Genomic DNA, 22743 nt, shown 5'->3' on the forward strand with positions numbered 1-22743 from the left:
CATTGTATAAAGTTATGGACACATGAGACCTCCGCAAGTGCTCATATCAGTTAGTGCATAACGATTAATCAGTCTTCTGATAGATTATTCATGTTATCGACGCATTCAAATCATCTACAACTACTCAAATAAGTCTGGATTTACAAATTTGGAGACGCCTAGGTCCTAAGTATCTTTCTTCAAATCCACTATGCATAGCTTGTAGGACCTCAACAAGTCGTCTGGCTGGCTGAGATAGTAGATGTTATGTAATTTCGAAGGTAAGTACATTAAGGGATTAAAGTTGTATGGCATTTTAACTTGTGGTATTCAGGATAGACGAAGAAAATTGTACATAAGTCTCATCTCCTCCAACACAGCTTCCAAGGCTGTGGACCGTTGTAGGTATCAAGTAGGTTGGTACTACCCCCCATAGACTACAACATTAAAAGATTTATCAAGACTCAAAGCTCTTATGGAATGTGGATAACCAGCATTCTCCATAAGGAGTTTGGTGTTTTCTTACGTAGTATAGTGTAGAGTAGACTTAAAACGCCTCATATTCATCATCACCATCACGCAGTCTACACACACAACACCACATTACAAAAACAAGGTTGAACTGTTATTCTTTTCATTCTGCAATCCTACTCCCTCCCCAAAGCCAACTAGCTAACCTACAAAAAACCCCCCAGCCAATCAACTCAAAAAATATACAACCAAAAAAGGGTATCCTCGCTTAAGCATTGCTTGCACGCCAACACTTTGCTCAAAATCCAACACGAAAGCTAATTACAACCAAAGTTTCCACCCCAAAATGATAATCAAACTGTCTCTACAAGAAGAGAGGTGTTAAGCAAGAAATAAAACTAGGACTTTTGCACATATATGGCAAAGGGGGATATATGCAGAGAACAAGGAAAAAGCAGCAAACGAGTGTAAGATACGCCAAGCCCACATATCAACTTAGACTCCCCGATTCAAAGGCGTGAGCCAGATCATATAACGCCAACTCCCCCCTCATTATCCAAACTACAAATTTTCAAAAATATCAAAAGCCACGGAACGGGTCATGGCCACCAAAAGTATGCGGATCGAAATGCCCGTAGTCTTCTTCGCCGGCCGTCTTGCTGCCACCGTACAGATCATCGCTTGGCCGGCCTTTGCTGGAGTAATAGCTATCTCGGTTACGTGAACGACGACGACGTTCTTTGCTACGGCGTCGATGCATACCGACCATATCCATCTCATCTTGCTCGTTAGGGTCGTCGTCGAAACGAGATAGCGCCATGGGACTGATGAAAGCTTCCATCCGCATCGTCCCGACGGCGTCAAAGAAGTTGTTAACGACCGCGCCAGGTCGATTCGAGGCATCGGATGTTCGCACGGAAGAACGCCCGCTTACGCCTGTGTACCCGGAGATGGAACTCGGTGGCTGCGAGTTGTAGATGTCGGAGGAGCCGTTGGTGCCAACGCTCATTCCTGCTGTGCTAGATGTAGGTGCGTGGCCTGCGCTGGCTGGACCAGAGAATCCTCGGAAGGAGAGAGGGGGTGGGATGCGGGAGCCTGTGTTACTCCGTTTTCTGGTGTGTGTAAGGGGGGGACCGCCCAGACCTCGCTCACCGCGCTCGATGAAGCGTGGGACGATTGGGGGGTCGGCGGATGGTGCGTGGCGAGATGATGTGAAGGAGTCTTGTTCGCGAATGCTTTGCTCGGTAACTGCGTATTGAGAGTTGGAATGGGCGCTTGTTGGCCCGGATCGTGCTGACGCTGTTTTGCCTTTTGCTACTCGGATTGAGTCTCGGATTGGGTTTCGGCGAAGTCGACTTCCCTGGCGTGGGGGTTCGAAGTCGGGTATCACTGGCTGGACAATGGGGTTTGCTGCTTGCACGATTTCTGGGACGGCTTGCGAGGAGTGGGCGAGGAAGGATAGAGCGTTTAACCAAACATAATGTCTTTCAGCTGAGGTTGCTGTGAACTTGAGGGCTCGGGACGGTGTGAGGATCAAGATTGATCTGTTGAATATTGATGGAGTTCCCTTGGGTGGTGGGTTCTCGTCTTTCACATCTAGAACGGATTGAATGGTAACTATTATGATTAGCATTTGAGCTGTTGAAATCAGTAATAAAGACGACTTACGCTTTCGACCGGTCTTGCCCATCAGAGCCGACCCAGATGTTGGCTGCTTGCTACTCCACATGACAGCTCTCTCGTAAGGAGCCAACCAGACCCAACGTTTGTGACGAACACCGTTAACACCATCTCCATCCATACCATTACTCTCGGCAACTCCAAATGACTTTCTTCTCCGAACATACTTGAACATCCACTCTCCTACCATTGTCTGTGCAATAGCCTCCACAACGCTAGTAGCCTTGTTTGAACTGTTGACCGACGCCTCACCCGTGTTTGTAGTGTTTGTGGTATGAGCCGTTGTTGATGACGGTTGATGACGGTGCTGTGATCTATACCTACTGCTTCCAGTATCTCTCATATATCGAGGTGTGGTCACATCGTTGTTAGGCATTGGCGGTAGTTTTGGGCTCTCAGGAGCCTCTGTGGATGGTGACATTGGTGGTGGTGATCTACTGCCATGTCGACGACCAGCACGACCGCCTCTAGGTAAAGCCGCAGCAGAGCGAACCTTTCGAATACTGTTGGAGCGATAATGTCTGCCTGGACCTCGTCCCCAAGTAGGACTTCTATTGCCATCGCTAGGCGCGCTTGCACTTGCAGGAGGCCGTCTTGAACTGGCTCGGGTCGGAATTGGGAATGGAGGTTCTTTGACATCTGGAATACTTGGGCTTCGTGAGCGGCCTTGATGTGCAGCTACACCACTCTGGATCAAAGCAGCACGACGCATAGCATTTGGCTTGCTGGTTGTAACCAAAGTCAAAGGTTTATCCATTTGCCGGATTGACTTGACCGAAGCTCGCTGTGGAACACCAATGACTTCTGCGGAACCGTACTCATCGTTACTCATCGGACTAGCCAGTGGAGACATGTTCCTCTCGAGTGGTGATGTAGGCATTTCCTCGAGTTCGTTGTCCTCGGGCACTGGTGTTGGTGCAGAGGTGATTCGCTTATTTGTTCTTGTCGTGTTGCCGTGAGGTCTTGGAGCAGAAAGAGCTGTTCTATAATCGCTGTCACTCATGTCACCATCTCCAAAGTCCTCGTTATCGTCGGAACTAGCGTTCTCGAACCCTGCAAAGAGACTGCTGACACGGTGTGGTCTACGAATGGTACCCTTTTCTTTGGTAAGTGGACCGTCGTCGTTGTTACCTGGATATGCATCACGGGTTTCGTTCTTAGGGAAGGAAGGCGGGGACGAAGGAATCTCTTGCTCGTAGCTTTGTCGGGGACTGCTCATCATCCGACGAGGATTGCGTGGTGGAAGGTTGCCAGGGATTGGCGAAAACCGTTTGTTCTCTTCAAGGGGTTCGGGAGACGGTGGCTTGGATGAGATTGAAGCGGGTTGCAGATGCGGTGGAAGCAATTTGATGCGTTTGTCAACTCTAATTTCTTCTGTCTGCACGGAAATGGACCTTGTCGGGATGGGCGACTGCATAGTGACTTGACAAGCTGCGTCCCTGAAATGCTGGGGAAGAAGGGCTTCACGTGGTGTTGCAGGTGTGGACGTAGGAGGATGTAATTGGATAGATGGTACAGATATAGGTGGTGGGGGTGGTGCTCTTCTGGGTGAGGGGGGAGGAAGTTCCGTTTGAGTTGATGTAGATGTAGATGTCGTTACCCGAGTTGCTGGCACTGGAGGAGGTGGGGGGGCTCTTGTTGGTGACACAGGAGTCCTTGGAGGACTGAGAGGGTCTTCTAATGTCTGAGACGCAGCGGAGACCATAGAATTTGTAGATGGAGGTTCAATTGTGAGAGAGGGTGGATTTGCGTGGACTCGCTTCCGTCGTTGGTTGGCCTCGATCTCCCATTCTCGATGTTGAATTTCCGGCTCAACTTGCTTCACCATTTTTGCCATGCCGTTCATCTCAATGGCGGGAAGAGCTTCAACAATTGGAACAGTCTCAACTGGAGCCATTTTTGGCGATGGAGGTGGTGAGAATTGTATGCCTGTATCAACATACTCAACCTTTTTGGTTGGAACTGACTCGTCATCTTCTTGAATGCCGCCCTCCCGTCCATGTAAAACGGCTTGGTTGGCCAAAAGTCTTCCTCTAGCCACACTTCCTGGACGCATCAGACTCTCATGACTCTGATTGCGTCTATGGGTTTTGACGAAAATGCTGTCGCGGCTCTGGTTACGGTTGTGGCGTTGTGATAGCACGCTCTCGCGTCCTCCATCGTCCGTTTGTATTTCCTCGTCCGTCTCGTCAAAATCCAACTCATCTGCAAGACTAATCCCATTAGTGAGTTTAGATCCTCCATAGCCATTCGGTCCGCTTAATGTCGAAAATCGAATACTGTTGGTCATGCTCATGGTCCGGATACTAGCAGCATCGTTGTGTGCCGATTCTCGAGGAGCTTCTTCAGCTTCGCTTTGAGGTTGGTGACTGGCCTGGTATGCAGCTACCTCCTCCAAAACCACCTTGAGTCGTCCTTCTGAAACATGTACTTTACGTTCAAGTTTTCTTCTCTCATCATCCCAGTTGTCCTTGTCTCTCGCCCATAGATCATGGACGCGAGCTGAATCATCTTCCTGGGCTCGAATCTTCTTATGCGCTGTGTCCAACCGCTTCTTCAACTCGTTGTTGGAATCTACAGCCTCCTCGCGCTCACGAGCAAGTTCTGAAAGAGCTGAAGAGGTTCCACCTTCTAGCAAAGCCAATTGGCGTTTAAGTGATCGGTTTTCTTTCGAGGTAGTCAGAGTTGCCTCCTCCGACTGTTGATATTCTCCTTGTGTCTTGTAAAGTTCTGTCTCCAAGCTCTCGATCGTCTTCAATTTCTCTTCCTGGTCGCGTCGCAGATTCAAAATCTCAGAAACCAAATTAGCATGTAGAGTTGGTGTAAATCGTCGAGGATCCAGAATCGAGATGCTATGTTGTGTTAGTCTAAGGCAGCACCTCCTATGTTTCTTTATCTTACCTCTCATCTTGCGATATATCTCGGGACGCTCGTTTGTTCGTTGGAGGAGATGATGATAGTGGTGCTGGCGAGAGTGACTTCTTCCGCGAGGACCGTCTTGAACTGCGTGAAGGAGTCCTATATGGTGTATCTGTTGGAGTTGGTAACGAAGCTGCTGCTGCCGCAGCAAACTCGTCCTCTGTTTCCCACGCTGCCATGATTGCAAATGCCAAAGGCGCACAGCAGATGCAGAAACCCGATTCCTTCTACCTCCAATTATCCATCAATATCAATTCACTCGTGGGAGGTTTCTACTACAAATCGTGCGGCGTAGGTTCTATTGTTTAACTTCAATGGACTTCCCGTCGAGTGGAGATGTTGTAATCCTTGAATGCTCGGACCGGCTTTGGATGATTTAGAATATTGAGAGGGGCTCTTCTGCCAGATTGGGCGAGAGAATAAATGCTCCTAAAACGCTATGGCATAAAATCAGCATTAAGTTTTACAACGACCAGGATATTTGGACATAGCCGAGACCTGGAGGACTATAACCATACCCCAATATGAAAATCAAAGACTTTTAGCACCACGTTTGACCTCTTTACGAGCAAATAAAGTAACTATAAACCCACTGATCAGCAATTGATGCATGGTATTTCCTCTCGGCCCGCACAAAATATCATCTCATCGCATACCTTTAAAACAACAATGCATATGCCATAAAATATACTGCAGACGCGGTTTCAGAAACTTCTATCCACCACTTCTTTTCTTCTAAAGACCCTCCTTGGCCAGATGATTTGATGATGATATGTTGAGTTGATCTTGGATTGTCGTTCAGATGTCGGATTTGCTTCAGGGTCGTTGTTCAAGCCGACCGATGGGTAAAGAGTTGTAATGAGGGATTGTCGACCTATCCAATGGGGTATATATCGAAATATGTCGAGGGAGTTTGTATTCGTTGTGCGCGGTAATTCGTTAAAGCATCAATTAAGAGCTTCTGGAATATATGTGTATGCGATTGATACTGTGTTCTAGACTCATTGATTAGCCATTGAGTCGAAAGGTTCCTATTGCAGGTATCCATCCACAAAAGAATCAATGTTGGGCAGCTGCAATGGCTGGGCAAGATGGTTCTTTCGAATGACAGAGGGGTTCTTCGTACCTAACTCGCTATCAAAAGCAAAACTTGTCTGACGTTTTGACGGTTTAAGATTGCTTGTGATAGACCTGGCAAAAATAGACGATTCACCGTGGTCGAATCGTCTTCGTTGTGTCGGCTTGAGATTCCTAACTTCAACAACTTTCAGAACAAGAGAAAGCTAAAAGAGCTTGAAACAAGTAGACGCGTTACTCGTACAATCCACGTGCACCAACAGAGGAAACAAACAAATGAAGCACGAAGATCGAGACAAATACAAAGCTACACACGGACTGGCTTTTCCAGCGGCCTCGACGGGTCCCCATTTCAGAGCTTAGCGTACGGTTTGGGATCCATGCCCGCTCCAGAGTTTTACCACATTGAGCTTAAACAACCTTTGAAAGCATGGGGGTATGCAGAGCGGATGCATATTGGGCACAGGGACTCGAAAGCGGGGGTCTCGGAAGGGCCAGCTGGGAATTTGGGAGATTTGAGTGGACGCAGTTGGGGCAGTTGATGATTGGAAGAAGCAGGAGGGGGTTTCGGTTCTGGCAAGACTGAAAGGCTCTCGTTGGAGGCAAAGAGGCAAAGAGGCACGGATGGAAGGCCGCGAGAAGGTCGTTGTACGAGGAGGTTTAGGTAAGACTGCTTCAAAACTCAAGCAGCATTCAATGCAGTCCAATGGAATAAGCTGGGTGGGATGAGGCCAGGTCTCTTCCGCTCTTCTGTGAGGCTTTTAGAGCGTGTCAACTTTCAAGTACCACCGACTGACAGTGATTGATAGGGAGGACCTGGGGAAAAGCAGCGGCGTCCCGGCCGAGAAATTAGCGAACCACAACGTTGACCCCTGAACGAGGCTTCCTGCAATGCAGTGTGCACCGTTGAGCACACTTTTAATTAATTATTTTCCTTTATCTTTTATCTTTTGAGATCGCCAGAATTTCTCACATGTACAGTAAAATGGATACTTCGATTATGATGGCAATTTTGACGTCGCTCACAAGCCTCAAGCCATTCAGTTCACCAGCTCTCATAGAGAAGCACTGAATTGGCAATTCAAAAGGATTTCAACGCCGTACGGCCTTTCCGTCTTGTTACGGATCCATGATGTCTTGACCCTCACGAAGAGTGGAAATCGGCCTTGACTGGCGATTACAAGGGCGATCGATTTCGTGGGAAGGAAGCAGGTGCAGGGGATTCGGAAGACACCCGGAGTAATGTGCGAATAAGCCAGCCTATGGGAACAATTTCGCGATAAATGTTAATTGTTTCGAGGGGTAAACACCAACCATTTACTGATCACAGCAGGAGATACAAAGTCGGTAGACCGTTTGAGCCTTTATTTTGACATCCGGATGGCAAGTAATAATGGAAGGTGCTTGAGTTGCAAGACAGCGAATGGCATGCAATCTACAGAGCTTGCGCGCCACTCAGCGTGTCGTTTGGGCACCACAAGAATATACTGAATTGACTTTCTTCCCGCAAGGAAACAAAACTCCCTGTTGATTTTAAAAATGAAAATCAAGAATCATTTTGCACAATCCGAGCCTAAACACCAAGCTATTCAGAACACTTCCCCATGCGGTAATTCTAGCTGAACTTTATATTCTCAAAAGAGTAAAGCATCTACCGAATGAGCGGTTTTCCCCAAAACCGTCCACTTTAGCAAAAAAAATTCAGACCTCTCGGAAGTTTTGGGTCATCCCGAAAACTTACCAATTAGCTTGCATCTCTAGCTGTAAGAAGGGTGGAGCTAGTGCTAGTAAGGCTTGCGTGTGGAGAACTGTACTGCCAAGTTCTTGAATAACGGGGACGGACAACGTCTAGAGACCCAGAACCAGAGACAACAACAGATGTCTCAACCCGGGTTAATGGACTTTACATTGGGGTATATGCACATCACGATGGGGTGATACATAGTCACTTTGACATGATACTGGACGTGGGCTGATTTGAACGGGAAAACTCCATTGTGAAGTTGTTGGGCATCAAAAGAAAGTTACAGAACATACAAATTTCTGTGCGACGATCTCAATATCACTATCACACAGACCCGGAGAGTGCCTTCAATCTAACTACAGATCTTTACCTCTTCAAAGTTCCCCGGTGTCGCTTTACCAGAAGCTTCTATTGAGTTCCAGTTATCTGAATAAGTTGAACACAAGCTCATCCACCTTGAAGTTGTCGATATGTATCTTCTGGTTCCGACAATTCGTTTTCAGGAATCAGAAGGAACAAACCTTAGCCTTACGGCAGCGGTACGAGTACATGTTCTGGTCTGCAATTTACCATCATGTCGACACAAAAGACTTGCGTCCTGCAATGCAGGTGATCAGTGACGGGTCCTTTTCCTCTGCATGCAAATATGTTGGTCTTGCAGCTTCTCCCTGCGGACTTTAGATTACAGATTTCCAGGCCTACTTCAACCTGCCGACGGTATTTGAAGCTTCAATGAACCTCGATAAATGACTTGAGAGTCTCAAACCTATCAATTTCTAGAGATGAGGTTCACTTTATGTTTCCAAGAAATGCTCCATTTGAAACACCAACTATGATCTCCCCATTGCCGCCACGGCTCACACCAGATCGGAGGTTTTAACAATAAGCTATTCTATAGGACGATATGGCTGGGTTGTGACGCCTTATGAGAAAACATCCCGCGTCGGCTATTCTTATATTTCCAGTTCATCAAATGGTTGTACGGAGTACTTGGGCCGCAAAGGTACATCGATGAAGTGTTCTTCCAACCCGAATGTCTGGTCTTGCAATCCTCATGACTGCTACCATCTGATGTACACAAGAAGTACATCGAAGAATATGTAAGTAACAGGTGCTTCCGATACTGCAGCACGATCTATCACACGTCCCACAGATAGTTGTCGGACTCGATCACGGTTTTGACAGTCTTGTCTCCTTTCCTTCCCCCTTTGTCTCTTCCAACCACGTTCCGAGCCGGAAAGCACAACCGTTTTGGTATTCGGTACCACGATCACAGATGAAAAGGAGACCCGTTCGTTTCACGACGCAAGCCATTTCGCGTCCAATCCCGGTACGTATCACCTCCTTTTATCAGCCTCGGAAGACCTGACCGCCGCTTTCGGCCTTCCCCTCCTCGCCGCTGACAGTGACAGGAGACAGGTCCTTGGCGTGCCACAGATACCCCTCGATCTCAATGGTAGGCTTCCCGATGCTGTGTTACGTGAAGTCAACCACATGCAAGAAGCCGTGTTTGAAGATTAAATCAAGTGTTATGTCAGCGGAAACAATACAATACCCTCGCCACGTCACATCACATGCATTTGCAGTAGAGTACATACAAAGAGGCAAGTGCTTCAATATCAAACAAAGTATGAATACATACAAGCCCAACAGGATGAATGTGTAGAACCCCATTGAGTCTCTTGCAGTAACCTACTCTATACCGAATCTCTTCGCGACCTCGACAAACCCCTCCTCATCCAAACTCACCCACATATCAACCCACGCCTTCGAATCTCTGTACTCCTCGGAATCCGCGCTCCAATCTTCCTCCCCCAACCTCTCCACGTAAATAGTTTTAAATCCACACTCCCTAGCGGCCTTCAAATCTACCAAATGAGCGGCAACCATCGCCACATCTTTCGGCTCCAACCCCAAGACTCTGGCCGCGCCGCGGTAGACGGAAGGATGCGGTTTATACGCCGCGAAATCAGCAGAAGATTGGAGTTTCCTAAACCCCAGATCGCCATGATGGTTTAGATCCTGCAGGAGTGATTGATTTCCATTGGACAAGGTTGAGGTGGTGAATTTCGTGCCTAGCTTGTGAAGACCTGATGAAGTTTCGGCCCATGGCTCGAGGAAATGCCAGATTAGACTTAGGTTTTTGATTTCCTCGTCGGTGTAGAGGTCGGGGATTTGCCATTTTTTGAGGAGCGAGATTAGCGCGAGGTGGTGATGGGTGTCTATGTCCCTCCATTCGCTTTCGCCGGGGACGAAGCCGTGGACGAATTCCTTGTAGGTATCTCGCCATTGTTGGGCGAAAGTTCCCCAGTCTTCATTGCTTAATTTAGAAGCCACTTCGCGAGTTGAAGATGGGATGTCCGACCCTGATGAGAGCTTAGCCGTAGATTTCTCAATCAAAGTGTCTGTGACGGTCTTTCTCCAATTGACTAGACGTTGAATCAGTGTTGTTCTCGATAGATGAGTTTAATCAATTAGATATTGGGCGTTTGGCAATTGTCCCAGGCACAACATCAGTCGGGTCACTTGTCACCCGGTGCAACGTTGATAGATGAAAGCAATATTGCTTGCTGTTTGCACAAATTGTAGATACAAACTTACCTACGGTGCCGAATACATCGAATGTCAAAGCCTTCGGGGGTTCACTGAAGTTGTTGTGATGCGGGGTAGCCATGGCGCTACCTGTATTTTGGTGTTTCTTGAAAATGAAATCCTGAAAATGACAGCGCGAGAAACTGAAACAATATAGAGAATCTTCCTACAATAGAGCCATTAAATGATGGTGGTGATGAAGAGGTTCCTGCAGAGAGTTTTGAAAGGACAACCCCACTAATAAGCTGACAGCTTTCTCAATCTCGTGATAATGACGACTTCTTCACTAGCTTACCTTCATTTATATCTGTAAAAGCATAGAGACAAAATCTCTAGCCAAATATCTCAGCAAGAGGTATTTTGTCCCCGAGTCTATGTCCGTCTTTGGCTCTGGTTCATTGGATCACTTCAGAAGTCGGTCTTTGTGAGCACCCGTGAGTGAAAAACATGAAGCTATCAGCAACTAAATGATCATTCCAGAGATAATTCATTAGAGTTTTCCTTCTAGACCATTAATGCTATTGAATGTTGGCAGTATGGAGGATCATGCCGTGGAAAATATTAAAGTCACTTGGCTGGCTCTAGAACTGTAGCGCTATTTATTGAGGATTTATGACTTCAAATCAATACAAAAGTCACAATTCAGTAAAACATAGAAAGACAATTACAGTAGAATATATGAAAGAGTCTTTATAATTCAGAATCATGAACCCAAAGTATCAAATCTCTCAGAAACAAGCGTTGCCAAGGCACGGCCCCTGAGAGGTTTTGTATGCACCCCGGATTTGGTGACATTTGCGTCATTCCTCAACAGTCATCAATAAAATTCTACATTGTAAACATGTATTTTCTACAGAAGCAGCGTCTTCATCTCTTCCCATTGACGCCCAATAACCTCTCGCGCGGCATTTTACCTCGATAGCACATGGGATCGACTCTGAATAGAGCACAAGCACAATGAATCTCTCCCAAAGATTCAACCGTCACAAGCATGAGGACCATTCATACGGACCCTTCGGCTTCCTCAATCCTACTATTCGAAACCTATCATTCCCCGAGCACATCGATCAAGCCGGCAAGGAAACTGCCAGTCAACCAGAACCAGCGACGAAGAGCCCCAAACCCTGGCACCATGAAATCCACAGCCAATTCCGAACACGAGACAACAGAAAAGGTACCTCCCCTTCCTCTCCTCCTCTGCATCAACTAATCCACAATCAGGTCGCCATGCCCTCCTCCTCACCCATCACGCCCACACCTCCCCAAAAATCTCCACACCCCCTCCCACAACCTCCCTCCCTCAAACCCTCCACACAATCCGTCTTATGTTCACATCCTTCCCGTACTGGGACATATCCTACCTCGTCGCCATAATCTTCACATTCGGCTCCGTAATCTGGTGTGTAAACGCGTTCTTCGTCTGGCTCCCTCTGCAGGTGCCATCGAGCGAGTTCGAAGGGGAAATCGGGGATGCAGGTGGGATTACGGCGTTTATTGGCGCGACGGTGTTTGAGATAGGTAGTGTGTTCTTGATGTTGGAGGCGGTGAATGAGAAGAGGGAGGGCTGTTTTGGGTGGGCGGTTGAGGAGTTGATTGGGAAGGAGGTTAGGGTTGGGAGGGGGGTGTGTGGACATCATCATGGGAATAAGGGGAATCTGGTGGGGAAGGGAGGGGGAGGGGTGGGTGATGTGAAAGAGCAGCCCGATGGGGAGGGGGTTGCGGGAAAGGAGAATAGGAGTTGGGTTTGGTGGCCTACGTGGCATGAGTTACGGACACATTATTCCAGGGATATTGGATTTCTTGCTTGTCTGGCTCAAATGATAGGTCGGTGGTCAGATCGAGGTATTTGTCTTTTGCTGACAGATGTAATAGGAGCAACTGTTTTCTGGATATCTGGGTTTACTGCTCTGCCTCCCATATACGATGCGTTGACTTCGAGGGCAGCTCAAAATGGTGCATTTGTGAGTAGCATTCCTTTTCTGCCATTTTTGGCCTCTCAACTTGGCAGGGGAACGTGGTGGCTTTGGCCAGTATGCTGCTGTTACTTACGCATAATCGTATTTGCAAAGAGAAACAAAAGCATTCGCGTGAAGTGCGAAGGATAGAGCTCGTCCAGACCTCGGCTTCTTCACTTCTTCAGAGAAATAGCTCTTGCATTTCGGAGTTCTCCTTCGCTTAAGCCCAGTTGCATCTTAAGAGCTACTTTCTCCATCTTGAATCGTGATACACCTCTCACTAAACACAACTGACATATCCAGTGGCTCCCACAAGTAATAGGCGGAACAGGCTTCATAATCTCCGGCACACTATTCATGCTCGAAACCCAATCTCACTGGTATAGACCAGCTTTTTCTGTCCTCGGGTATGCTCCTCTCTCCTCCTTCATGTCTGCCCCCTCTTCCCTCTTCCCCACTCGTCTTTTCTCCTCACCGTTTCTCGTTTCTTCTCGCTAACAATCCATAGCTGGCACATCGGCGCCTGGAACCTAATCGGCGGAATAGGATTTACCCTCTGCGGCGCACTCGGTTTCGCGAGCAGTAATAGCGGATGCGTATACCAAGGTAGTTTGGCTACCTTTTGGGGTTCGTGGTGTTTCTTGATTGGAAGCGTAATTCAGTGGTTTGAGAGTTTGGAGAAATTTCCGGTTGTGGTTGTGGAGGTGGGGGGCGGGGAGAGGGGAGGGGATGGAAAAGCGGAGATGAAGGGGGAGGTGGTGTGAGCAGGTATGATTTGGGGGTTGGGCTGGGTTGGGTTGGTCGAGGGGCTTGTAGTAGGAGAATAAGTGGAAGTTGAATATAATGTTTAATCAATCAGATTACTAGAACATCCTGTGTTTCTTCTATCAATATTCAGTAAAATGGAGCCTCCGACTCTGCTTGAAAGTTAGTAAGACCCAAAGCGTCTTCATTTTTCCGAGTATAATTTGGTATAATTTGCATCACAAGGCAGTCAAAAATTACTGCCATTTATCTTGTCCACTTTGAGAAGTGTCTTAAAATAGAGAGAGGTTTCTACTTCTTTGAATATCAATCATCTATGAAACCAGTTGAAATTAACATAAACCTCAATAAAGAAGTTAATTTCATGTGATCCAGATATTTCATCCTGCTCCCAACCCACTTGATAAGAAATGAATTCCACCAGAAGTCCATCTTCAAAATACATACCCGACCTCTCCTTCATCAACCCAATCACCTCCCCAAAAAGAAGAAAACATTGAAATATAAAACACCAAGCTCTGAGAGTGAAATGACTAACCATCGTCCACCGCAACACGCCAACCCTGCCAGGACCGTGGTGTATATGACACTTCAATGTCGTCTGCCACACCATCTCTGTTGAATTCTAGAATCAGGCAGGAGAAACGAGCGGATACCTGATCATATTTTTTTGGTTGTTGCTGTATCGATAGATTGGGAGAGGGACGGAAAGGGTTCCGTAGTGAGATAATATTCGGTGACAAACTCTATACGTTTCTGATTTTAGAGGTAAGCCAGTAAAGTGTTGCATTCTATCATTTCCATAGATAGCTCACTAAATCTCAATTATCTCAATTTCTGTCAATACATTACATGGTCTACTGAGTGGATTGACACACCAAAGTGTCTCGCAAAGCTTTGGTGGCCTTGCTTTTGCTCGTTAATACATCACTGGCGGTTAAAGCATTTATTATCTAACTTTCTATTTTAAATATACGAAAGAAAACAGACGACAAGTCAATATAGCAGAAACAGACAGAATACAACAAGATAAGCAAAACTGGTTTTTTCCCAGCAACATTCTGAACCACCCCCTTCAAATACTCGCTCATAAACCTCCATCCCTTCTTCGCGACCACACCTCAAAACATAAGGAACCGAATGGCAACAATCCTCACTAATTATTTCCAAAACCGTCAATTATCGACAGGTGTATTAGAAGACGTAATTGCATAAACGCCTGATTCTAAACCGAAAATCAAATTCCATAACTATTCTCACAAATCACTTAACACTCGACAGGATTGCATAAATTCAACGCAATCGCAGCTAACAGAGAGTTAGATAAACTCAAAGTACTGATTGATAAATCGGTAACGCTCGCCTTAAAAGCCGCATGGACTCTTCTCTCAGTTTGCTCTTGAATCTCGTTAGCCTGGACTTTCGCCATATCTGGTGAGTTGAGACAGCACGATTTCGCGCTCATCATTCTCTCCAATAAGGTCAGTGGAGAATAGAATGATGTGACTATGAGGATAGAAGGTTAATATCATCACAGATTTCGTTTAGGAAAAAAACCATGGAAGCAGGTGATGAGTTCGGTGATGAGAGGGAATTCGGTAGTGAATTTTGCGGGAGGACGAATGCGTTACAAGAACGATATGACACATTCAGGTATTACAATAATGTTGAAACCCGAATCTATAACATTCCTTCCTTAACATATATAGTGAGAGATAATTTTGTCAACTTACTCAAGCAACGTAGATAGACTCTGTGCGGGAATAGAATTATCGTTGTCCTACAATGTGGCGGAGTATCTTAAAAGGCACCCTCTGCAGTCCCCGTCTGCTGACTCGCAGAAACAGGCTCTCCAAGTTCATTCCACACCACACCCAAAGCCTCTCTAGCCGCAGTCGCCTCCGAGCTATCAATTGTATATCCCGCCTTACAAAGCAAATCCAAAAGCGAAGAAATCCAAAACCTACACCCCTGCCCCGTATCACCAAAAGTATAGGTACCATAGTTTGCGGACGTAATCTGATCGATGATATTCCCAACATTAAGATTAGGCGCTGTGGAGAGGATTACAGTCTTTACAGCATTGATGTCCGCGCGGTCTTTAGCGGAGATGATAAGATCGAGGGTGTTGCCTGGGCCTGAGGGGCTGGGATCAAGACGGATTGATTGAGAAGGGGACGTGATGAGATAAACGACCCAGTGGTTAGTTAATTTTTCGGTGGCAGGGTCGGCGTTGTCCTTGGGAGCGAAGACTGCGTTGGGTGGTTCGGCGCAGATGTGGATGCTGGTGATGGGTTGGGATTGTGAAGTGTTGAGCAGAGATTTGGGGATGTAGGCCAAAGGCATGTTGAGTTATAAGGGATGCAGTTATTTTATGTTATAGAACTGGGTACCTTTTGATGGGAAAACTAGGATCAAACTGACGACTTATTGGTGTAGTTGAAATTAGGTTGTTGGTCTGCTGGTTTTAGAATTTTGGAAGGAGACGAGAATTGTGCTGTGCTTCATGGAAGTTTCTGACATTTGGCCAGTACAGCAAATGATTCATTTTTGGAATTTTGCCGTTACAGCAAATTTTTCTTTCGTTAGCATAGCCTCTATTCTTGAATTTGAAAGAAACGGCCCCGACTAGGTACTTGCCAATTCGACTCGAAATGGGAATTCTTGGCAAATTTAAAGCCAACCTCCTGGCAACGCGTGTAACATGCGCTTTACGAAATCCACGACAGAGATTCATAAGGTGACTGTTACTAAGCTGCCTAAGCCTCACTGACAATATATTGGTTTATTGTACTGTAACTTCAGCTGTCGCGAATATTCATTTTATAATCCACATGACTTCCGAGGTTCACTTTTTGTTTACATATTTTCCCGTTTTAAATCAAGATTCACTGTATTATAGGCTTTTAGGATAAGTTGTATAAGGTGATATGAGAAGGAAGCGTACAGCTAGATTCTATCTCTTCTTCAGCTTTTTGGAAGTCATTTACAAGTATCCCCATGTGGAGCACACCTTGATGTCAGCAAACAAATCCGCGACGGGTAAGAGGCCAAAAAGCAGCATTCCCGATATCCTCTGAAAGACACAATTTTAACTCCTGATGTATGCTCTCATACTTCAATTTTTAATGTAGCTCAATAGACTGCCTTTCCAATTTCCATCTCTGAATGTCGGCAATGTTTGTCCCACGCATTGAAATCGTGCCCACTCTCGTTACAAATTCTCTGCTTGGCTGCCATTCTACTACCAGCATGTTTACTGACGAAAGGCCGCTTCCCAGGATGATACAGCTGTATCTGCCATCTAGCAATTTCCCAAATACGTTGTCTATCTTTTGAATTTCTTGAGAAACATTAACCCAGCAATCAGTAGGATCTGAGATATAATCGAGACACACACAAAAACCTACGATCAATCCACTTTGCGATGCTCTACAAATGCTTCGAACTGGACGTCTTTTCCAGTCAAGCCATATGGTCGGTCCAACGACCCATGCACTCAAACGGATGACCTTGGAAATCCCAGAAGAGAGGACTTGTGATGGCATATTGATTTGGTCAAAGGGTTCTAGTGCGATGAACCTTTTGCTTCTGTCCAATATCCACACCTCTACCTCAAACGTGGTAAAAGACGAGTCGTCTTTCAAGAACGTAGCCGTGGCTTCCCAACCAATCCAAGACCGGGAAGGAAATGCGGATCTTCTCTTTGGGCTCCTGAAATTGTAGTCATTGTAATGACTCCATCCAAGCGCGCTTATGAAGCTTCTCGTTGAAACACCAGCAGCTCCGCAGACAACTGGCAAGCCTGAGATGTGATAAATTGGCGGGACCGCAGACTCGAATGTTCGCAGTATCCCCAGTAGCGCCAAAAGGGAATCCGAATCGTGACTGAGCTGTCGTGCTGTAAAATTTTCAATATGACAAACGAACTGGCACTGTCCCCTCTTACAAAATGGTCCGGTTGCGTTAAGCCCCTTCGACCAATCCGTCGAGACTCCACCTGCACCAGCAAAGAAGCCAGGTCGATTCCAAGACATGAAACTCTTCATATCTTTACGGTGCAGCAACTCTAGTGATGAAAAAAGAGCTTCCCGGCAGTGCATTCCACAACATTCAAAGTACAACTCTGTTTCTGTGAATAGAATACGCCGACGAGAGAGCGTCGCTTCCTGATATGTCCACCCCCTACTCCACCATTTGGATTCTTTGATAGTATCGTATAGTTGAGCTTGCGATATTACACGCTGTAAGCCCCTCAGATCTCCTCTATATAGGCCCTCCCTGACATGGTTGTTTACTCCAGGCAGTCCATGGTTTTCATCGCTCCCAGCCGCTGCAATTATTGTGAACTCAGCACTGCTATAGATCAGATCCATTTTCCCAATCTGTTCCAATTTCACATCCAAATCCTTCTGATTGATACAGTACTTATCAATCCAAATGTACTTTAGTCCAAGTTCTTTCGTGACAGTGATCGCATCCCGGACAACTCTGGGAGCTCGTTCATCCAGAGCAAGATAACCTTGATTCGTTTCGGAGTTGCAAATTAATGCATCACGGTCGACTTGCTCTGCATCTGATACTGCGCCCCAAACATAGCTAAGTGCAGCATATGCACAACCAGATGGAGGGGAAACCAGCTTTCCGGAAACACAATCGATAGCCATAAATGATTCTAAGCGGTGTGATCTATCAGGATTACACGATTTTGAGTGGTGCTTCGTGCAAAAATCGAGCCAATACAGCAATAGCTTGTAATTGACTTGAGGAGACACTTCTCGAGCGCAGGATAAATGTGAAGACCCAGCAGGATTTGTGGTTGTACGAACAAGATAGCTGTTCTTTAACAACGTCAGCTGAGTTTTGTGTAAAAGTTAGGAGCTTATGTCCTGGGGCCCGCAACCTGTTGTTTGAGATCCAGACCTAGAATGGAATTGTCTAACTGGGTCCTTATAGCCATGGGTACCTTCCACTGCTCATTTTCCGTGAGTTCACGCATGGTCGAAAAAGCTCTGAGTTTAATTGTTGTCGGGACAAGGGAATTATTGCGGTACTCGCTCAACATGCACGACAAAACATGGCAAAGAGAGCACGTAGAAGCGTGCTTTTTGACGTGTTTTGGGCTTATATTGGCAACCCAAACTCCTTTAGTATGCTTAATTTTCGCTGTGGGAAAGTTGAGAGCGCGGTCCAAGTCAATTTTCCTGCAGCGGCTGCATAAATTGATGTTCGTAACCACTGTCAACTTGGCTGACTTCGAGGAAGATCTTTCGTCAGAGAAGTATTCTTCCTCGAGAATGCGTGTTCGCTTCATGTTTCATATACCAGGGAAAGCCTAGACTTTCAACCAACAGTCCGAATTCTGAAACTCGTCTGTAGTTAAGGATTGTTAGTATTGAAAAGACGACCCAAGTAGTAAGTTAGCAAGCGGTGGTCCGCAAAAGGTAAGATATACCTTATTAGTACCCACCTTGTTCAATCGTTTTCGGTACCTACCTAGGGGTTCAAAGCTTAGTAAGGTACTATACCGATATATACTAGGCTAGGTATCGGGTTACCTTGACTACTAGTTATATTATAGTACTACGCGTTATGTAGCTATACGCGACGCGACTACTTCGAAGTAAGAAACTTCGGCAGCCGGATAATCAGCGGCTCTCGGACTAACCTCGGGAGCTGGGACAGAAGGCTCGGACCGGTGAGGCGGCCCATCGAGTACTATAGCGGACTACCTTTTAAAAGATAAGGTACTAACTCTTATTGCTTAAGATATATACCTTAGTTACCTAATACGTTACACTGTAAGTTAGTAGCCATTAGGTAACAGCCTACGTTTACAGAGTTGACTAAACCTCGAGCTATCGCCCTATCCAGTTCTCGGAAACCACTTACACAATGAAATACATAACCCAACACACCTCATACCCCTCTCAACTACCATCGGTGCCTAGCAAGAAGACAATGCTTCTAAAATAATCTAGTATATGATATATCATAATAGAATATATCATGGGGAAAGTATTAACGAACATCCCCAGCTCAACCACATCCACAACCAATTCTCAAATCCCGCTCTCAACTCCAGACACTCGGATTCGTCATCCTAGACTTAGTTGTCAATGTCTTTTAACAAGAGTTGGTTACTAGGTGAGAGGTTTGAATAACTCACATCAATGCTTTATTCGTGATATACCATCTATTTACTATCCTAACATTTAAACCCGGGTATCTCCCTCCCTTCCTCCTGCACCCCCAACTCACTAATTCAACCAGCAACATTCTCAACCTCCCTCCCCCATCCAACCCAACCTTCCCCATCTCCCTCTCCAATCCCCCCTTTCCCTCCCCCTCATCCCCCGCAAGCAACCCCCCCAACGCCTCAACCCCAACATTCCCACCACTAAACACAATCCCAACATCCCACCCGCCATTCCCCCCCTCATCCTGCACCATCCTCCTAAACCCCTCATCCCACAGCGCCGTCGCAAGTCCCACCACCGCACTCGGCTCCACAACGACCTTCATCCTCTCAACCACCAGCCTCATCGCCTTCTTTATTTGTCCCTCACTAACCCCATACATACCCTTCACTAGGCCCCGCTCATAGATAATACTCCAGGGAATTTTACCTAGCGGCGTGCGTAACCCGTCTGCGATCGTCTTGGATTTCACACTCTCAACGCGAGTGCCGGAATAGAACCCGCGACGGCCGTCGTCCGCACCTTCAAACGTGGGTTCAGCGCCGAAAACACGGATACCGGTCCCTTCGCAGGAGAGCGCTGTGCCGGATAACATGCCTCCACCACCACATGGTGTTATAATAGCATCAAGACCCGTCGTTTCCCCTTTCTTCCCATCCCCGTTACTCCCCATCCCTTTTCTCCCCCCCATAATCTCCCTCGCCTGCTCCTGCAACTCCACACCCATGGTCCCCTGTCCCAACACAATATCCGGGTGATCATACGGCGGCACCAACCTCGCCCCGGTTTCCTTAACCACCTCCGCCACCATTGCTTCTCTCTCCGTAGAGGTCGAGCCCGAGAAATACAGCGTCGCGCCGTAGGAGCGTGTGGCTGCGATCTTGGAGGGCGTGGAGATGGTCGGCATGACGATGTGGGCGGGGATGCCCATGGTGCGGGCGGCGAGAGCGAGGGCTTGTGCGTGATTTCCTAGGAGGGTGTGTTAGTATGTCTTGTTCGAATTATTGTTGTACATGCAGCTTCTTTGAAGCGCCTTCTCAACCACCTTCTCCCGCAAAAGAACCACAAGATCACATACCACTACTATGCGTAACCACCGCCCTCACCCTCTTTCCACCCTCTACCCCCTTCCCCTTTCCACCCTCTACCCCATCCCCTTCATCCTCACCCATCCCCTCCCCTTCACCATCCCACTCCCCCATCAACCTCCCCACAGCATGAAAAGCCCCCCTAACCTTAAAAGCGCCCACGCGCTGAAAATTCTCACACTTGAAGTAAAACCTGATCTTCGGCCTCGCGGGTTCTTGTCCCTCCCACTCCGTCCCTACCAACGCCTCAGGACTCTGCGGCGTCGAGGCCAGCTCATCAAGGTATGTATTCGTGAGGACGGGCGTGTGGTGGATATATGGTTTGATACGTTCGTGAGCTTCGAGGACCGAGGCGCGTGTTAAGGGCGGGCAGTGGGCGGGGTTTGCCATTTTCGAGGGATGGCGGTGATGTGAAAGGATGTTGAAGTTGTAGGTCTGTAAAGGTAAGTAAAGTAAATAAAAACATTAGTCTACCCCGCGGCCCGGCCAAAAAAAGTTTAACCCGATTTCGGAATGGGTGAGAAGTGGGATAGAACATCAACCCAAAGTATGGATCAAAGGATGTGAAAAAAAACTTTTGCAATTCCAGGTACCGAGAACGAATTCCTTTTGGGGGAATAAAAGTATAGTACAAAGCGCCATATTGCATCCGTATTTGAAAACTAAAAACACCGCTGCCAACCCTCCCAAGACCACCTATTTACCCCCTCTACTTTTGGTTTTCTGGGCGGAGAGAGCTGTGAATTCATTAGCAGATGATCAAGATACTAGAAGGGTTATGTAGCTCACCGAACAGCCTTTCCAGCTCTCCAGATCTCCAACTCGCGAATCTCCTTCATCTCAGCCTCATACTTCTCACGATAATCCTTCTGGGAGTTGAAAGTAAGAGATCTCTCAGTCTCCTTTCCAGTCTTGACAGAGTCGTAAAGGTCGTTGAATACAGGCTTGAGAGCATCCTTGAACTTGCCAGACCAGTCAATGGCACCACGACGGGCGGTGGTGGAGCAAGCCTCGTACATCCAATCCATACCATTGGCACCAATCAATGGGTACAAAGATTGGGTGGCCTCCTCGACGGTCTCATTGAAGGCCTCGGATGGAGAGTGTCCTTGCTCACGGAGAACCTCGTATTGTGCGAGGAACATACCGTGGATACCACCCATCAAGCAACCACGCTCACCGTACAAATCAGAGTAGACCTCCTTTTCGAAAGTTGTCTCGTATAGGTAACCAGATCCGACACCGACACCGAGTCCGATTGCTTTCTCCTTGGCCTTACCAGTGACATCTTGGAAGACGGCAATGGAAGAGTTGATACCACGACCCTCCTTGAAGAGAGTTCGGACGGTACGACCAGAGCCCTTTGGAGCGACGAGGATAACATCGACATCGGATGGGATATCAACTTTGGTCTGGTCCTTGAAAACCGGAGAGAAACCGTGGGAGAAGTACAAAGTCTAAAACAATCAGCCAAATCTCAATCACTGAAATATCCACAACCATCACTCAACACATACCTTTCCCTTAGTGATCTGCGGCTTAATAGCCGGCCAAGTCTCACTCTGCGCCGCATCCGAGAGCAAGTTCATAATAATCGTACCCTTAGAGATTGCCTCATCAACCTCAAAGAGGTTCTTTCCTGGCACCCACCCATCCTCTTGAGCATCCTTCCACGACTGACCATTTTTGCGCACACCCACGACAACATTGAGGCCCTGATCACGCATGTTCAGCGATTGAGCATGGCCCTGCGATCCGTATCCGATAATAGCCATCACATCATCTTTGAAGTAGTCCTGGTCGGTCAATTAGCAAAAAGGGCGGGAAAAAAGTGCGGTGTAGATATGCAAACCTGGAGTTTCTGGGCTGGCCAGTCGGCTCTTTCTGCGATCAATTAGCAGTGAAATACATACATGAGAGGAGAGGAAGGCATACCGTAAACATCCTCCTTAACACCAGCAAAGTCAATGGTCTTGACACCACGAACCTGCTGAGCAGACGCAACAGCAGCACGAGCAGCCGGTCTGGCAGAGGCATTGATAGCAGAGACGAAAGTGCGGCGGGCCGGGGCGCTGAGCTGTTTGAGCAGCGGCGAGCGAACGGCGCGGGAGAAAGTGCGGGATGCCATTGTGAGTGAGTGGAGATGTATGAGATTCAATTGAATTGATGGTGTTGTTGATGCGAGATGGGTGCTGAGCCTTTTTGCAATTATGACTGGCAAGCCAGAAAAAATCAAAGCTTCTGCCGATGGTCGGAGGTTGAATTCTGGATCC

At 47.1% G+C, this 22743-nt stretch overlaps 7 protein-coding genes across 7 annotated transcripts; 1 reads left to right on the forward strand and 6 right to left on the reverse strand.

The window, feature by feature from the left end:
• Positions 1–1030: 1030 nt before the first annotated feature.
• GLAREA_10562 (uncharacterized protein) lies at positions 1031–5228 on the reverse strand (the record flags this gene model as incomplete). The annotated part of the gene is made up of 3 exons (XM_008079663.1): positions 1031–2067; positions 2119–4982; positions 5032–5228. The coding sequence occupies 3 exons, from the start codon at positions 5226–5228 to the stop codon at positions 1031–1033; spliced, it is 4098 nt and encodes a 1365-aa protein (XP_008077854.1).
• A 3812-nt stretch (positions 5229–9040) lies between these two features.
• On the reverse strand, positions 9041–10544 carry GLAREA_10563 (HAD-like protein; the record flags this gene model as incomplete). The annotated part of the gene is made up of 3 exons (XM_008079664.1): positions 9041–9214; positions 9620–10299; positions 10472–10544. The coding sequence occupies 3 exons, from the start codon at positions 10542–10544 to the stop codon at positions 9041–9043; spliced, it is 927 nt and encodes a 308-aa protein (XP_008077855.1).
• Positions 10545–11419: 875 nt separating this feature from the next.
• Positions 11420–13181, forward strand: GLAREA_10564 (uncharacterized protein; the record flags this gene model as incomplete). Its single annotated transcript, XM_008079665.1, has 5 exons — positions 11420–11636; positions 11684–12286; positions 12335–12423; positions 12721–12824; positions 12926–13181. 5 exons carry the CDS (start codon positions 11420–11422, stop codon positions 13179–13181), a joined length of 1269 nt encoding a protein of 422 aa, XP_008077856.1.
• Positions 13182–14982: 1801 nt separating this feature from the next.
• Positions 14983–15528, reverse strand: GLAREA_10565 (uncharacterized protein; the record flags this gene model as incomplete). The annotated part of the gene is made up of 1 exon (XM_008079666.1): positions 14983–15528. One exon carries the CDS (start codon positions 15526–15528, stop codon positions 14983–14985), a length of 546 nt encoding a protein of 181 aa, XP_008077857.1.
• A 779-nt stretch (positions 15529–16307) lies between these two features.
• On the reverse strand, positions 16308–17849 carry GLAREA_10566 (uncharacterized protein; the record flags this gene model as incomplete). The annotated part of the gene is made up of 2 exons (XM_008079667.1): positions 16308–17083; positions 17132–17849. 2 exons carry the CDS (start codon positions 17847–17849, stop codon positions 16308–16310), a joined length of 1494 nt encoding a protein of 497 aa, XP_008077858.1.
• Positions 17850–18525: 676 nt separating this feature from the next.
• On the reverse strand, positions 18526–20860 carry GLAREA_10567 (Tryptophan synthase beta subunit-like PLP-dependent enzyme; the record flags this gene model as incomplete). Its single annotated transcript, XM_008079668.1, has 5 exons — positions 18526–18555; positions 18653–18678; positions 18938–18968; positions 19444–20351; positions 20461–20860. The coding sequence occupies 5 exons, from the start codon at positions 20858–20860 to the stop codon at positions 18526–18528; spliced, it is 1395 nt and encodes a 464-aa protein (XP_008077859.1).
• Positions 20861–21179: 319 nt separating this feature from the next.
• On the reverse strand, positions 21180–22598 carry GLAREA_10568 (6-phosphogluconate dehydrogenase C-terminal; the record flags this gene model as incomplete). Its single annotated transcript, XM_008079669.1, has 5 exons — positions 21180–21207; positions 21260–21927; positions 21988–22266; positions 22323–22354; positions 22406–22598. 5 exons carry the CDS (start codon positions 22596–22598, stop codon positions 21180–21182), a joined length of 1200 nt encoding a protein of 399 aa, XP_008077860.1.
• Positions 22599–22743: the final 145 nt, after the last annotated feature.

This window comes from Glarea lozoyensis, assembly GCF_000409485.1.
Source record: "Glarea lozoyensis ATCC 20868 chromosome Unknown GLAREA12, whole genome shotgun sequence".
Taxonomy (NCBI): Eukaryota; Fungi; Ascomycota; class Leotiomycetes; order Helotiales; family Helotiaceae; genus Glarea; species Glarea lozoyensis.